The sequence below is a fragment of the Carettochelys insculpta genome, chromosome 5 (genome assembly GCF_033958435.1).
Source record: "Carettochelys insculpta isolate YL-2023 chromosome 5, ASM3395843v1, whole genome shotgun sequence".
Taxonomy (NCBI): Eukaryota; Metazoa; Chordata; order Testudines; family Carettochelyidae; genus Carettochelys; species Carettochelys insculpta.
The window spans coordinates 57133437-57150834 of NC_134141.1; the positions used below are offsets into that span (position 1 = coordinate 57133437).

The 17398-nt window shown below is 40.7% G+C and overlaps 1 protein-coding gene across 8 annotated transcripts in view; it reads right to left on the reverse strand.

The window, feature by feature from the left end:
- Nucleotides 1–17398, reverse strand: part of AOPEP (aminopeptidase O (putative)) — a 436790-nt gene that overhangs the window by 31620 nt on the left and 387772 nt on the right. For 3 of the 8 annotated variants that reach the window (XM_074995130.1, XM_074995128.1, XM_074995129.1), the window contains exons 16-17: nucleotides 12445–12531; nucleotides 10129–10273 (exon numbers count right to left, since the gene is read on the reverse strand). In XM_074995130.1, the coding sequence (XP_074851231.1) occupies nucleotides 10133–10273; nucleotides 12445–12531 (228 nt within the window). In that variant the 3' untranslated portion in view covers nucleotides 10129–10132. Of the gene's footprint in view, nucleotides 1–4254; nucleotides 7728–8132; nucleotides 10274–12444; nucleotides 12532–14595; nucleotides 15731–17398 lie in introns of those variants that run through there. The other 5 variants (XM_074995126.1, XM_074995127.1, XM_074995131.1 and 2 more) reach the window with 4 other exon arrangements.

A 17398-nucleotide genomic window follows, 5' to 3' on the forward strand; every position in this document is an offset into this window, starting at 1 on the left:
GGCACCTCCATGGCTTGGTATAAAGAGAGCTCTCCCACCCACAGTTCTAGTTGCTGTCAGTGACAGTGAGATTGAACTCCTGTGCTTCAGCTGCTCTGTGTGACAGTCTTTGCCTCATGTATACACCTCTCTTGGCAGTTTCTTAGATATTAGTTGCTATCTTGTAAAGTTCCAGACGGTACTTAGCCTCAGAATGGGGCAGGTCCTGGTCCCCAGGCTTCAAACTGTATCTAGCGTGCAAACATTCTAAACTGTTAGTGACTTGCACAACAGCTGCCTGAGGTGTTTAGGCAAGCTTAGAGGCAGAAGTAACAGAACTGATGTTGTAGTTGGTGTCTGCTATAGACCGCCAGATCAGGGAGATGAGATAGATGAGGCTTTCTTCAGGCAGCTAAGTGAAGCTTCTAGATCACAGGCCCTGGTTCTCATGGGAGACTTTAATAACCCGGACATTGGTTGGGAGACCAATACAGCAGCACACACACAATCCAAGAAGTTTTTGGAGAATGTTGGGGATAACTTCTTGGTACAAGTGCTGAAGCAACTGACCAGGGGCTGTGCACAACTTGACCTGCTGCTCATAAACAGGGAAGAACTAGTAGGAGAAATAGAAGTGGGTGGAAACCTGGGCTGCGGAAACCATGAGATCGTAGATTTCAGGATCCAGACAAAAGGAAGAAAGGTGAGCAGTAATATACAGACCCTTGATTTCAGAACAGCAGATTTCTTTTGAAAGAGGTATGCAAATGAGGAAAATCAAAAATGCAAATTAGGTGTATATTTGCATGTCTGGCACCTCATTTGCATTTTTTTATTTTGAAAGAACATCTTTCAAAAGAAGAAAATCAGTGTAGACACTGCTCTTTCAAAAGTAAACCCCATCTTTGAAAGAATCCTTCTTCCCATTAAATAAAGGGAAGAAGGATTCTTTCGAAGATGGGGTTTACTTTCGAAAGAGCAGCTTCTACACTGGTTTTTTTCTTTCGAAAGAAGTGCTTTTGACATAATATGCAAATGAGGTGCCAAATATGCATCTCATTTGCACTTTTGATTTTCCTCATTTGCATACCTCTTTCAAAAGAGGAATGCAAGGGTAGATGCACCACCTGAGAGAACAGGGTCCCTTGGGAAATGAAGATGAAGGGGAAAAGACTTCAAGAGAACTGGCAGTATTTTAAAGAAGTCTTACTGAAGGCCCAGGAACAAAACCATCTCACTGCATAGTAAGAAATAGAAACATGGTAGGCAACCAGCTTGGCTTAACATGGAAATCCTTAGTCAGCTTAAATTCAAAAAGGATGCATACAAACGTGGACAGTTGACTAAGGAGGAATATAAACATACAGCTGGAGAATGCCAGGCATAATCAGGAAAGTGAAAGCACAATTAGAACTGCAGCTGGCAAGGGATGTAAAGAGGAACAAGAATGGTTTCTACAGGCATGTTAACAATAAACGGGTTATCAGAGAAGGTGTGGGGCCATTACTGGATGAGGGAGGTAACCTAGTGACAGATGATGTAGGAAAAACTGAAGTACTCAATGCTTTTTTTTGCATCAATCTTCACGGACAAGGTCAAATTCCTCATGACGGTCCTAGACAAAGCAGTATGGGAAGGTGGAGGGCAGCCATCTGTGGGGAAGGAACAAGTTTTGAGCTATCTAGAAAAAGTAGATGTACACAAATCCATGGGTGTGGATTTAATGCACCTGAACGTACTGAGGGACTTGGCAGAGGTCATTTGGCCATTATCTTTCAAGACTCTTGGAGATCGGGGGCGATACCGGTTGACTGGAAAAAGGCAAATGTAGTGCCCATCCGTAAAAAAGGAAAGAAGGACAAGCCAGGGAACTATATACCGGTCAGCTTTACCTCAATCCCTGGGAAAATAATGGCGGGAATCCATTTTGGAGCACTTGGAAGACGGGAAAGTGCTCAAAAGTAGCCAACGTGGATTCACTGGGGCAAGTCCTGCCTGACCAATCTGATTAGCTGCTATGATGAGGTCACAAGCTCTGTGGACATGGACAAGTCAGTGGATGTGATATACTTTGACTTCAGCAAAGCTTGTGATACGGTCTCCCACAACATTGTTGTGCATAAATTAAGGAAATATGGATTGGATCCCTGGACTATATGATGGATATAAAACTGGCTTGCTGGTCGGGCCCAACAGGTAGTGGTCTGTGGCGCAATATTTGGATGGCGGTCAGTTTCAGGTGGAGTGCCACAAGGCTTGGTACTGGGGCCGGTGTTCAACATCTTTATTAATGACCTGGATGAGGGACTGGATTGCACCCTCAGCATGTTTGCGGATGACACAAAACTGGGGGATGGGGAAACGTGTTGGAGAGTAGAGAGAAAAGCCAGAGGGACCTGGATAAATTGGAGGACTGGGCCAAAAGCAATCTGATGAAGGGGAAGTGTAAAGTCCTGCACCTGGGGCAGAAGAAGCCCAAGCAGTGTTATAGGCTGGGGACCAACTGACTCAGCAGCCATATGATGAAAAGGGAGCTAGGGGTTATGGTGGATGGAAGGCTGGCTATGAGTAAACAGTGTGCCCTTCTAGCCAAGGAGGCTAACAGCATACTAGGGTGCATTAGGAGGAGCATTTCAAGCAGATCTAGAGAAGTAGTTAGTCCCCTCTATTTGGCACTGGTGAGGCCACATCTGGAATATTGTGTCCAGTTTTGGGCCCCCAGTATAAAAAGGATGTGGATTTGCTGGAGCAGGTTCAGTGAAGGGCAACAAACATGATTAAGGGGCTGGAGCACAAGCCCTATGAGGATAGGCTGAGGGATTTGGACTTGTTTAGTTTACAGAAGAGAAGATTTAGGGGTGATTTTATAGCAGCCTTCAGCTTACAGAAGGGAAGTTCTAAAAAGGAGGGTGAGAAACTGTTCTCAGTGGTGTCAGATGGCAGAACAAGGAGTAATGGTCAGAAGTTGAAGAGGGAGAGCTCAGGTTAGATATTAGGAAAAAAACTGCTTCACCAGGAGGGTGGTGAAGCATTAGAATGTGTTGCCTAGAGCGGTGGTGGATTCGCCATCCCTCAAGGTTTTTAAGTCCCGCCTTGACAAGGTCCTGGCTGGGATGACTTAGTGGGGGGGGGGGCGAGGGTGTGTGTGATCCTGCTTGAAGCAGGGGGCTGGACTAAATGACCTCCTGAGGTCCCTTCCAGCCCCATGATTCTGTGATCCTGTGAAGAAGCACATTAAGAGTTGCCATATCTGCATATCGTTTAAGCTACAACTGAAGAAAGAGACATTCACATCAGAACACTTTTAATGGAGTGGGCACTAACCCCAGCCTCAGAGACCTAGTTGGGCCCAGCCTCAAGCGTCATAATTTTGGTGCAGAGTGCTTCACCTCAGTGCAGGCCCACAGTTGGCTAGTGCGTTCTATTGGAATGCACCTTGCTGCTATCTTTATTTTTCGTGATGCAATCGATGAATTTTGAGTCATGTACAAGGAAAGGGTTTCTCTTTTTGCAGTGGCTAAGAGCTCTCTAGCTAATGATTCTGTAACGCTCTAGTCTTATAAACTTTCAAAAAATCTAGCTTGGAACTTCAGGATCTGAACCTCCTGTCTGTATTGCAGTTTTCTGAAGAGTTTACTGGTGTTCTGTGGTCTTAATCCTTTTTTTGTGCATCATTTCTATATGAGCATGAATCGTCTGCAAATGGAGTCCATAAGAACTACTATCAAATTCTATTAGAGGAAGAGTTCAAAGTAATACTAGGACGTACTTTGGCATTACTGCTGGACACAGGTAAATCTCAGCATTATTTGTATGTTTTTGGGTAGTCAGAAAATTCTCTCTTCAGAAGATACATCAAAAATATAGGCTCATTTTCATAGAGACCATTAAAGTCTCTCCTTCTGATATGATGCAAAGAAAATAGATGCCATTAAGCTTCACCTTTCCTTGCCTGCAGTTCCTTTGTCCCTTCAAGATACTTCCTTCATTGCATAGTACAGAGGGGTACAGGTTTATGACGGGGCCTGCTGCACACTTCTTCCATACAGATAGCATTCACAATACAAATATATTGCCTCCACCAAGCTTGAGTCACCATTCAATTAATTTTTAGGACAAGTTCCCTTGAGAATCTAGGACAGGATTACTACTACAACTGGTGGTGTCTGCCTACCTGGCTCATGGGATTAAGACAGGACTTCTTGGATAACTCTTCTCTGTGGATTGGTCAGTTTGGAACCACAACAGAGCCAGTCACTTTAAATATGAAAATTTATTTTACATATATAAATACAAATGTTTGAATAAATTCAAAGAGCTCATATATCAAAATATACCTGGTTGAGACTCAGGCCTTTTTATTAGGATTGTTATTAGATTTCCTTTCATAACAATAAAACCATACAGCCTGCTCTAAGTCAGTTCGTAATTTCACTTCAGGCCTCAGCTAACAGGACTTTCTCAGATGCCTGAAAAACGTAACTCTCTCAAAAGTCTCTGAAATCTATGACAGTGTTTGAGGGAAAATTTTATATACTTATTCCTACTCTTATTTCCCACTGTTTAAAAATGTAAATGTTAGGACAGCTCAGTAATAGTACATCACTAAAGTATTAATGATATTCAAAGGGGGTTTGTTAGCACCCCAACAAATATATATTTCAAAATGCAGTTATGGGCCTGGCTTTGGAGACGACATGCCAAAATGGACTTTTTCGTGGTTGCCCTTCTATAGTGCTATTCTTTTTCACACTTCTTCTGGTTAACTCAACCATATTTTCTTTCATCAGACCTAAGCAAAAATTCTCTGATACTTCAGAGGTGCTGAGCCCTAAATATTAAGTCCTGGTGGTGTAATGGATGCTCGGCACCTCTGAAAACTGGCTTTCATTGATAATTTTTGTGCTGATAATGTTTCAGGGTAATGGGAGACAGTGGAAGATGAGTAATGATTAAGTTGGTGATTTTTGCAAGCTAGGATACTGTGGTCCTGGTACTGGATGCTATTGACTTCATAATGCCAGTTGCACTCAGGATTGTGGCACTGAACCCCCACCAACTTGCTGGAGAGGAATTGCTTTTCAAGGCATTACTTTCTTTGTAGAGCTATTTCTGGCACTAGGTGGTGTGATGTAGTTTGGGCAAAAGAGCCAGCTAGGCCAAGAGAATCTGTTCTATTGTGAGTTTTCCAAGGTTATATGTACACTTAGAGAATACTTCAAAATGGCCAAATCAAAGAAATATTAATGAGGTGATGAAATGAATATTCAGCACCTCATTAGCATGCTGCCAGCCACAGCACTTGGAAGGTGCTGCATTTCACTCACCCATGGCTTGTCTACATGGGGGTCTTTTTGAAAGGACCCTGCAAACATTGAAATCCCCTTATTCCTATCAGCCTTATTCCTATTCGCTTCTGGAATCTACAGAGCTGTGTACACAGGGCCCTTCCAGAAGGAACCCAGCCATCTGAAAGCCCCCTTATTCCTCAAATTATGCATATACAAATTTCATATTAGACTTGCCCCATTGATTACAGAATCTTTTCCTCTTTTTATAGCCCAATAACTGGTCCATTGTAGATAAACACAAATAGTTATTGAGCCAGAACAAAAGAATGATTTTGTGGACCACTGGTTAGGTAACGGGGAGGGGACAGACCTCCAATCTAGTCTCCCTGTTCTAATGAGACTTTCATTATTTATCCACAGCGGAACAGTCTCAGCAGGAGAGACTGAGTCATCCCATAATTTCCCATAAGGGGTGGGGAGTTGCTAGTGGTTGCTGTGTTTAGCATGAAACAAACCTACAGTCTAATGAGTTTCAGACATGGCCCTTTTGGCCCAGGGGCTGAAGTGTGCAAAATGCTTCTTCAAAACAACAGTTCTCAACGCCTCTGTGGATATAGACTTAGATTGTTTTGATATTTGCAATATAGAATTGTACTAATACTAAACAGCTAAATGTAGTGCCTTTAATTCTTGATCTTTCCCCCCACCCCTCCACACTCTGATTTGCTCACCTTGATTATCTTTTTCTGATTTGTCCTCCTTGCTTACTGTTTTTGGTTCTCTGTGTCTTAAATATTGAGTCTGTTCTGGTCTGGCTATGGTCTGAAGAAGTGGGTCTGTCCCACAAAAGCTTGCCCAATAAACTATTTTGCTAGTCTTTAAAGTGCTACTTGACTGTTTTTTGTTTTGTACAATAAACCTTAGTTAACTGCAAGTGGCTTGTGCTAGGTAACTAACTATGGGCTGGAGTAGGGGCTGTGCCTTCTTTTTACACACATGGTAGCAAAAAGTCCCTTGAAGAGATAAATACTGAGCAATAAATACTTGTCAGCTGATTATTTTAGCAGGCACATAATGCTTCTTTTGATGTCCACCAGGTTCAATGAAATCCTAGTACCACCATTATTTAGTAGTAGGTATATTAGAAGAATTTTTCTGTGATCTTTCCTGCAACGGAAACGGTGATAAAATTTATTGTAGTGTCACCATAAAGGCATGTTTGTAAAGGCTCTCTAAAAGGTCTCTGTATATTCTTAACTGTCCCCATCCCATCCCATCCCCCCTTGGAGGGGCAGGGGGATAAGGATATAAAGAGAAAGTTTTTAAGTATAGAAAGGCACCAGATATTTTGGTGGAGTAAATCTGCATACCTCAATGGAGCTAAATTATATAATGTGGCCTAGTATGTACAGTAAAACAGTTGTCAACAGTAATTACTTGATAGTCATGTGTTCTAAATGATGAGAGCTGTCACAGAAATGTCTTGTTAACTAGTATTTCCACAACGTTACTCCTATCACCTAAGGCAGAGGCACAGTGGTGCATAGCCAGGAGTGCCTGCCTACAATTTGACCCTACTTGGGTGTTACAACCTTTAGAATATTGTTCTGAGAGGACAAGATCATTTGTTGGGAAAAGATGAAGTGAAGACAAGCTCCTTCTCCTCCCCCACTCCCCATTTAAAATGCAAGCAAGGCCTGTGAAAATAGTGGTATAAGCTGATGGTAACTAACTACATACCTTTTATATATTCTACTAAAAGAAATAAAACAACAGCTGTTCTCTGTACAACTGTAAGGAAACTTTTCTACCTTAGGACACCTATGTATGTTTATAAGCAGGCTCGTATAATCTGTACTAGATCTGGTTTCCAACAGAAAGTGTTCAAAGGCACATCTTTTTGCTTTAGGGCTCGACTCCTGTTCCTGCTGAACTGAGCCAGTATGTAAAATCAGAACTGATATCAGCTCAGTAGGCACAGGAGGACAGGTCCATCAACAATCTGGAACAGCAGCAGCCATAAATGGCAGCTCCAGTGGGAAACACTGATTTCCTGCAAACAATACACATTGCTAAACAATAAGCATAGAGAAATCATGACAGCAGTCAGTGGACAAAATATCTTCACATTTACACTTAAATATAAGTTGGCTTAGAACATACACTTGTCTCCGACTTTTAGAAAAACACTGAGACTAAATTATAAGACACACAATCTTCCAAATTTACTGACTGCTTCTTTGCTGTAGCCAAACCTGATAGTCCATTTCTTACATTTTTGATGGGAAAGTCTGGTCTTCTCCAAGTCTCCAGTGTTCTCCTCTGCAAATGGATTCATACAGGCTCTAAACTATATCTCAACCACCAGTGTACCTTAGCCAGCAAGCTACTTCATACCACATAGGTGGGCTTTTAAGACGTATCCCATCTCACCTCTTCAGGTGCAGAACTTAGCCACTGTGAACAAAGAGGAAATCAATCACTGTTCACCAATCAGCTAAGCTCTGCACCTTGTTAGAGAGGTCTTCATCTCAGCATAATGAAAGATCAGATGAGCATCTTCATGGTGCAGTGTCTCCTGTTTCTTTTTTTGGTAGAGGAGTCCAATGAGAGAGAGTTACAAGGATTTGCATAATAGGAGGCATGGTCGTGGTCGTGGTTATGTGGTAATCCCTGGCAATGTGATTTTAATCTTAAATCACAAATCAGCATGCCAGGAACCCAAACAGCCACAACATTAAGGAACACTTGTATGGTCTTTCTCCCATCACATGATCAGGTTTAAAATAACATTTCTTGAGATATCAGAGTTACAGCCTGACAGCGTATTTTGGATTGATCTTGTTAAAGTAGCTGATTGCATAATGTTATTTAGATCACCTATTTGACACTTCAGAAACACATGCTAATTCTTAACAATTTATAAGAAATTAGCCCAGAAAGGTACACAAAATCAACCACTACCAGAGTTATATAATTTTAATCTTAATAACACTGCCCAAGAGACTTAAGAGACTCCTGGTAGAGAACATTATACATTGCAGATGACCAAAACTTTCTAACTGCATAGTTCTTGCCCTTGGTGCAGTTAAAAACATTTGAAGCCCTTACAAATAGGCCTAGCTGTTTGTGGTTTGGTAGGGGGTTCTCAGCATAGATTATCTGAACATGATTATGCATGTAAACATTTTGCAGTCAATTTCCTAGCTGTTTTAGAAAGCAAGATTCTGCATAACTGGTATGCTGGCACTCTGAAGCTATTCAACCCCCCCCCCACTTTCCTTGGCAAACATAGGAACAGAGCAAGGGTGGTCAACATAAGGCCTGCAGCCCAGAATCCAGCCTGCAAAGCTTTTTCCTGCAGTAGCTGTGCCCTGTTACCCAAACCGGACAAAGTGAGTGTGGTGTGCAGGGTGTAGTCACACTGGGGCAAGGGTCAGCATCCTGTGGCTCTTTAAGGAGCCACTTGAAGCTCCCTGCCCTGCCCCACTGAAATAGTAAGATTACATTGATTTGTTTTAACAGCCAGCATGGCAGAGGGAGGGATCTGGCCATTAAACCAATTAAATTCATTTTCATTATTTCAGCAGGGTAGGGAGCCCCTTGCACTGCAGGTGGGGGAAGTGAGCAGGAGAGCTGGGGAGAAGGGTGGCTGAGTCTGCCCCTGCTGGAGCTGTGCTGGGAGGGGCGGGACGGCGGGTTGTCATCTGAGGCAGGTTAATCCTCAGCGGGTGGTTTTGGGGTAAAAGGGGTTAAGCCTGGGAATGGAAGGGGGCAAGTTTAGGGCTATTTTGTGTTCAGCCCCTGGCACCTGTAAAAAAATTACCATGTGGCCCCCACTGCAAAAAGGTTGGCTAGCCCTGGTAGAGAATCACTTTCTGTCCAGTATCAAATTCTGAGTGATATTTTTGCTAACTTATCAGATTTTTGTTACCACAAAAGCAATTGTAAAGCTATGTGAGGGAAAAAAGGGAAAACAGTGTCAGATGGCTTATATCATTACACAGAAGTCTGAGGTAAGCGGTATTGGAATGGATTGTCATACTCAACCTGACTGATAAGGTATGAAATGTGTGTACAATCATCATTAGGTAACCTCAGGGTATTCAAATAGGTTGAAAGAAGGGAATATGTCACTATAGTATTCAATGTAAAAAGCCAGTTTATAACCTGTAAGAGAAATGTCTTTTATCCTCTGTGTTTATACCTTACTTGTAGTTTGGCTTTCTCATCCATGTTTAATGAGATGACTTCTACTTTTGTCCCTTAACCACTAATTTCAAGCAGAAACGAGGAGATCAAAATAAAGGTATGAACATTTATATGGACAGCCATTACTATATCTTTATAAACAGCTACTTCCTAGAAAAACCAATGCTAATCTTAACTCCTACACATCAAAAGCCCCAACTACTCTTGAAGCAAAAAGCATGTAATAATTTGAATCATGCCAGAACCATGCTTGATAACCTAGTGAGTGTATAAATTTCAATGTCTCATGTGAATTATGGATTTTGTTAAACAACTCTGCCAATTGCTATCCCCTAGCAAATTCATATTAAGTTTTCTACTTGCAACTGTTAGGTGTGAGTACAGCCATGTTTAAGAAGCATTGTAAATGTAAATATTTCTTAGTACAAAAGCCTCTTATCCATGCTCCGCAACTACATCCCAGCAATAGCGTGAGATGTGTGTGTTGGGGGGTAGAGGGGGGGTGGACCATGCAAGAAATGTAATGTGTGAGTCTTCTCACTGAATATAAGCAAATTCTACATTGTGCCAGTTTATTTCCCATGCTGTGAATATTCTCTCACTGAAGAACAGGCTCAAGAATTCAACTTTAATCAAGAAAAATCACCTCTTCAAAATAACATCTCTGCCACCACTTTGGCTGAGGACACATCCATTTGTTTTTCTGTTGCAGCAAAGCATTTATAGGCAAGTTCCTGTTGTTTTGCATCTTCATTCACCATTAATTCTCCATACAGATAAACACCCATAGCCTGCAAGAGGAAGAACACACCCATTCATTACAGCCGGCTGGCTTGTTTGTAAATATAACCTTGTTCCACACAGCTCCCAAAACAGTGCACATAGTAGCTAATATTTCACTTACAAAGCTATTTTTCTTTAACAGTACATATTTTTTCTCCAAAATACAGTCTGTTTCTCTTGAGACTATTCAGTCTGAGGAAGATTGTTTTGCATTAAGTATGTTATACTGGAGAGTGCTAGTTAACCTAGAGTCAGCATCTTAGGTCAGGAAAATGCTTTCCTGTGCTGCAGCAGATATTTTGGAGCATAAGCTTTCGTGGGCCAAGACCCTCTTCATCAGATGCATGAGTGGGCGGGCGTGTGGTTTCCAGAGGCGTATTTAAAGAGTGGGGTCCCAGTAAAAGGGAGGGCCAGCACTGACAAGGTCTATTCAACAAGGTGGAAATGGCCCAGTATCAGTAGTATGTATCAAAAGAGTTAAAAACAAGTCAGATTAGACATGGAGAATGTGGGCCCATTGTCAGTGTCTAATGGGGAGATATTAACACCCAGGGCAGAGAAGCTGCTTTTGTAAGGAGCGAGCCACTCCCAGCCTCTGTTTAATCCTTGATAGATAGAGTCAAATTTGCAAATGAATTGAAGCTCAGAGATTTCTCTCTCCATTTGATTTTTGAAATTTCTTTGTTTTAGGACTGCTACTTTTAAATCTGTTACTGAGTGTCCAGGGAGACTGAAGCGCTGTCCCATAGGGCTTCAGTCTCCCTGGACACTCAGTAACAGATTTAAAAGTAGCAGTCCTAAAACAAAGAAATTTCAAAAATCAAATGGAGAGAGAAATCTCTGAGCTTCAATTCATTTGCAAATTTGACTCCATCTACCAAGGATTAAACAGAGACTGGGAGTGGCTCGCCCCTTACAAAAGCAGCTTCTCTGCCCTGGGTGTTAATATCTCCCCAATTAGACGCTGACAGTGGGCCCACATTCCCCTGTCTGATCTGACTTGTTTTTTCCTCTTTTCATACATACTACTGATACTGGGCCATTTCCACCTTGCTGAATAGACCTTGTCAGCTCTGGCCCTCCCTTTTACTGGGACACCATTCTCTAAATACCCCTCTGGACCTCCCGCCTCCCACTCATGCATCTGATGAAGCGGGTCTTGGCCCACAAAAGCTTATGCTCCAAAATATCTGTTAGTCTACAAGGTGCCACAGGACTTCTTGTTGTTCTCGAAGATACGAACTAACATGGCTACCTCTCTGATACTTTCCTGTGCTGAATCTTTCCCTGCTTTTCAGGTTGATGTCCATATTGTGTCTCTCAAACCAACTGAGCCATTTCCAAATATCTCATGAAGGGGCATGAATTTAGTTAGCTGGGTATCCACTTTTTGTGGGAGTGGGCAAGTTTCCCATGGTCCCATACATTTTCTTTACAGCCACCAGTCCTGGCTGTCAGTGTTCTTTCCTGTTATTTAGCTGTAATTTGCCCCTAAATGTCTTCCAAGAGTCCAGCCAGCCATGGATGTGTTGGTAATGCTGCTAGACAAAATTGACCTCCTGTAGTCAGCCAAATTCTCAGATCTGTCACTGATCAGGTCTCTGATTATCTCATGCATATTAGGAGTATAATCTAGATCTAGAAGATTAGTGTTCAGGAGACTAATAAGAGCTGCACTGCAGTAGGAAAACAAAGTTGCAATCTCATGTCATGAAAAATACAGCATGTTTCAGCCACAAAAATCGCATCTGATGCAAATAAAACAACAGCAAGACTCTTACAACTATGTGTAAGCATAGATTAAAAGGTAATTGAGGCTTAATGTAGTTATAAAATTACATTCTAGAGTTATAACCATGACAGTTAATTATAACAAGGTTTTGCTCCATCCACATTATTTCAGCCAAACCAGGTTTACAGGTTTAAACCAATGAGAGTTTAAATTGCTTACCCACCATTGTTAAACCAGCATCTTTTGCTTGGAAAGACAGGATCTTGGAAACTACTTTTGACTATTATAAAAAGTCTGATATTATAGATCTCAGATACAAAAGTAGCTACTTTGTTAAATCAGATGCAGATATCAGACAATTCACAGCTAGTGAGTAAATTAAAATCAGTTTGTACTCTGACACAACACAGGGTGATTATTTTGAAAATGTTAATAAATGAAACCAACCTGATCTTCCCTAAGGAATTTCTCAACCTCCGTGTACCTTGATGTGTATTGGTGTTTAATAACAAGTTCACACCACCTATGTCGAACCTTTGGAAAAGGAAAAATATTAAACATACATACTATGTCATACACACTCAACTACAATTCAAGCATTTTACAGGAATGGCAGTTTGTGAGACATTTTCAAGTACTTCAGTAGGACTTGCTAATCTTGCTTAAAAAAATCTGTGGTCCTAAATATGGACAGAAAAGAAGTTCCTATTTGTAAGGGCAGATGCTGTTTAGAACATTGAGTCATGTGCCTCTGTAAACCATTAGATCATTAATACTCACGAGTCATTTATTGAACTTTTGGACCCCAAAAATATCTAGAAAAGCAACTGTCAGAAAAATCCAAATCACAATTTAAACCTGCGGAACTGGTGATGTGTTACTTTTAAAACAACTATTATTCTTTAAGAATGACAAATGTAATTGAGGTTACGTTTAAAATTACACTTAGCATTAAAATAAATATTTCCTTTTTATAATTTTACAAAAGAGGAAATTATTGCTTCAGACATCTGGAAGCAGACATATACATTTTCATTACTTTAAGCAAGTATCTAACCCAAAGGCATGATTCGTAAAACACAGTTTGTACAAGTTGTACCTGGGGGACAAATTGTGGGATCCTGGGAAGAAAGGGATAAAAGTCATATGAAAAAACATGAAAGAAATCATGAAAGACAGTATACTTACATTTTGGTAAACCAAAGTTTTGCCAGTACAGCTTTGTCAGCATGTGTCTGAAAATCTATTCATGCTTAAGCTGCTGGATTGCTGTACCAAATGCACTTGGATGGAAGTATTTATTGGTTTAAGTTAGTGAATAATATTGCTACTAAAATGAGCAATATGGACAGCGGAGCTTCTTTATGAAGCTTTGGCATGCTTTGTATTTTCTTGCACCTTGATATTTTTGTTTTTAACCATTCACTTCTCTGGCTTTAAGTGTCACCTTACACTGCATCAAGGCTTCTTCAGTTATGGGCAACGAACAAACATTTTATATTCTATTATTTGCACAGCAATCATTCAAAAAGAAAGCAATTAAGTACTTTAAAAAGCTATGTATGTTGCAGCTTGCTTATACTGCCTTTCAAGGCTAAAGCACTTATAAAAATCAGTTTGAAGGAATAATAAAAATTAAGAAATTTAAATATTTTGGGCAGGTCAAGTCCAAATTTTATTATTATTTACTAATCTAGCATGAATCACTTCTTAAAACAAACAGATTTCCTAATAAAAACCAAAGGAAAAGTCTGTCTTTCAAACAAACAATTTGGAGGTACAAAAGGATTCTTTAGTCAGTTTCAAGTTGATACAGGCTATTACTTAAAGCCCTTACAAGCCCCAAAAGTCTTTGTTCACCTTTTACCATTACTGCAACCAGGGATACATTTTGAACTTCTAAGGATTCAATAGTCCGCTATCATCAGCTTTACATCACAGGAAGGAACTTCAGAGCCTTATATAACTGAACTGACAGTCTCATTAAATTCATTAACAAGTGATGAATGGTGAAAGGCTTTGGAAGAATTCTGTGTCCTTGATTTCTTCACTGTGTGGCCTCTTCCATAAAATTGCTGGAATGCAGCTTCTTATTACAATGAGGAACCTAAGAAATTCAAGGTGGGAAGGTTGTGTTTGGGCTCATTTATTAAACACCTACTAATAAATATATAAAACAAACAAACAATAAAAAGACTAATTGTGTGCTGGGGACATAGCCTGTTTCTTAGAAGTTACTCTTGACCATCTACATGTGCTAGCATCTCACATGCAGGACAAACTCTGTGGTTGTATGAAAAAAAAAAAGGGGGCGGGATTAGATTAGACAGACAGACCGATCTGTGTGTCCTCCATACAGTAAACCCTTGATTTAGCAGACTAATGGGGGAAGGGATGTCCATTAATTCCAAAAGCCCATTATATGCAAATGGCTATACTGTACGACAATGCACTGACCTTCCCAGCCCATCACTCACCCCTGTCCTGTGCCTCCCCCATTCCCTAACCCCCTCCTGGCCCCATTCTGCCCCTCACATCTCCATCCCACTCTCCCAGTTACCAGGAGAGGAGCTGAATGCCAGCCTGGCTCCTTCCACCTCCTGCAGCTCTCAGCGCTGCGGCTCCTCCAGCCCCCAATGCAAAGGTAGAGCATGGGTGCCTCCAGCCTGCCAGCAGGCAGCAGCCTCCAACTCCTGCACCCCACCACAGCCCCCCTCTCCTCTGGCCCTGGTGACCCCAGCCACTGTAGTGGGCCTTGCAGCCCCAGCCACTTCAGCATCTCTGGGGAGTCTCCGGCATTTATTTGGGGCAGGGGGAAGGAACTGGTGGACAGCATCCATTATTTCTGAAGTCTGTCATATCGGGGTCCATTAAATCAAGGGTTTACTGTGTTAACCGTGTTGTATATTCTAGGCATCACTTGCTAATATAGCTATCATTTGATTATCTGATCTACAGCCACATCTAAAAATACTTTGGAACCATTAACTTATGTTCGTTTCCTTAGGCTCATATGACCTGTGAGACATTTTGTTTACCACTGCCTATGTGTAAGGTTGGCAGATTCTGCTGGTTTCTACCCACATGGATTTTTACCTACTGATATTAATAAACTGACAGAAACGTAAAGCAAGGGTACATGAACTGAAGTGTGTGCTGAGTGCACACAACACTGACAGAGCTGTTCCTTCTGTACCCAATCAAAGTGCTGCTATGATTCAATCAGCACACTCCACGAGTTCTAGGTACACAAGAACCATTAAGAAAACTATCCAATCCTGGGAGACAATCAAGTTATGACAAACTTCAAGCCCACTAAGATGAAGGAAGACCACTCACGCATCCTAGGTTGCCCATCACTGCCTTAGACAATTGCCTCCTTCATGGGGTGTTCTTGGCACTAAGCCTCGTTTTAGAACAAAACATTAGCTGAATGAGAATTGGGAGAGACAGCACTTTTCTTCTTTCATTTTCAGGGTCAGTAGAAATCATGGCAGTTTCCAAAACTGAGGTGCAGAGAATCACCAGTCAGGGTAGGAGCAGCATGTTTTGTACTCACACTGCTTGTTCACCTCTTACATTCACAAAGCCCAAAGGCATTTTCAATGGAACAATCAGCAGGAGAACTAGTCACTATTAGCACTTTTGCAAGTACAATAGTCCAGCTGCTTTCTAATCCATCGTATGTTGTGGATATGACAGTAAACAGTGGGTGCAGTTGAAGATGGTATAGCTGTGAGAGAAGTTAAGGCTTACTTTGAGCATGTACTGATCAAGATTTTTTTTTCCTAACATGGCGCCAGATGTAGTATGTTCTAAACCATATTCAGCACCTGTTCAGATACACATCTGTCATTGCTTCTGAGCGCTGTCATGAACATAAAAAAATACTGAAAACCAAGCACTCTGTGGTGGAACAGAAATAACCATACTTTATCCTGTCTAGATTCTTCTGTATCCAACCCCCGCCCCCATTGTAAAGGGAGAGGGAAAAGGGCAGAAGGCTCAATACTACTTTCCCTCATATCGAAAGCCGTCTCAAACTTTCCCTTCTCACTCTACAAACTTCTCTGCCCTTCTGCAATAGTTCAGAAAGATGCATCATGTGTATTTTTGGCTGATTGAACTGAACCTGAAAAGTTACGTACAGCAACTCTTCCTGTTGCTGCTGGCAGAGCTGATTGTGCTTTATTTTGTCATTTATGTATTCCATCTCCAAATAACCAAGCACAAACACTGGGTGTACGTTTGGCAGCTGTAGGACCTAAAAAACGTCAAACTGTGGAATGTAATGTTAAAAAAAAAAGTTTAAAAATTAACACTAATAAAAATATTCCTTTTTTAAATAACTATTTTTTTTAGACAAGTGGATAATGCCCTTAGTGTTTTTCACAACCCAAATGCTGCAGCATTTTGCTAGTGGAAATGAATTTGAATGTGAAACCACCTAGAAGAAACCAAAGTGACACTAGTCTATTTGCAAACCCACAAAAAAGTAAAATTTGAAACAAAGTAAAAAACAGCCTATTAACACACAAATAATTTTTATATCAAAGTTATTACTAACACAGTGATTCAAATTGAGCCAACTTTTTAAAAACTGGATGCTTAAAGCTGGGATACTAATACGTAAATACCTTGATTTTCCAGAATTTCAAAAGCCCAACAGTTTCCCAATAACGTCTTTATTATGAAGACATTTTTAGACTGCCTCAAACAGTCCTTGATGTAAAGCAACCACTTTTAGTATCTGAAACCCCCCTACCATCCCCTTGATTACAAAAAGAAATCAAACAATGGCCAGACAGATACCATTAAAATACAGACACAGCTTATACAATATGTTGTAATGAATGAGGTCACTAATCATGAGTCTCCATCATATTTTCATCATATTCATCATCACAAGGAAACATACATGCCAAAAATATTTTACCTCTGAGGTATGCAAATAAGATTTAGAAAGTAATTTAGAAGATACATTTTATTAAAAAACAAAAAAAACCTAAAAAGTTTGTAATAAGTCTTTGGTCTGCAGAATGGAGACTTCCTTCGGGGGGAAATGAGTAAATATTGCTAATAGCTGGATCCAATTAAAGCTCCAGGAGACAAAAAATGTAAACCTCAGAACAAAGACATGTTTTGCCCCCGAGAAAATAAGAGGTTTTAAAAAAAACAAAACAGAGTATACTTTTAGTAAATATAATTGTCCAACTAAAATTCCAAACAGAACAGAAGTTAGACCAAAAAGACTACAAGATATTTACCAATAATGTGTTTGTTTATGCTTTTGAAAGTAAATGTATGTAATATGAAAAGTTAAACAATAAAAACAAGACATACTAGAGTAGCTAACCACATGAGCCCATTGTAAATACAGCAGACAATGAAGCTAGAGACT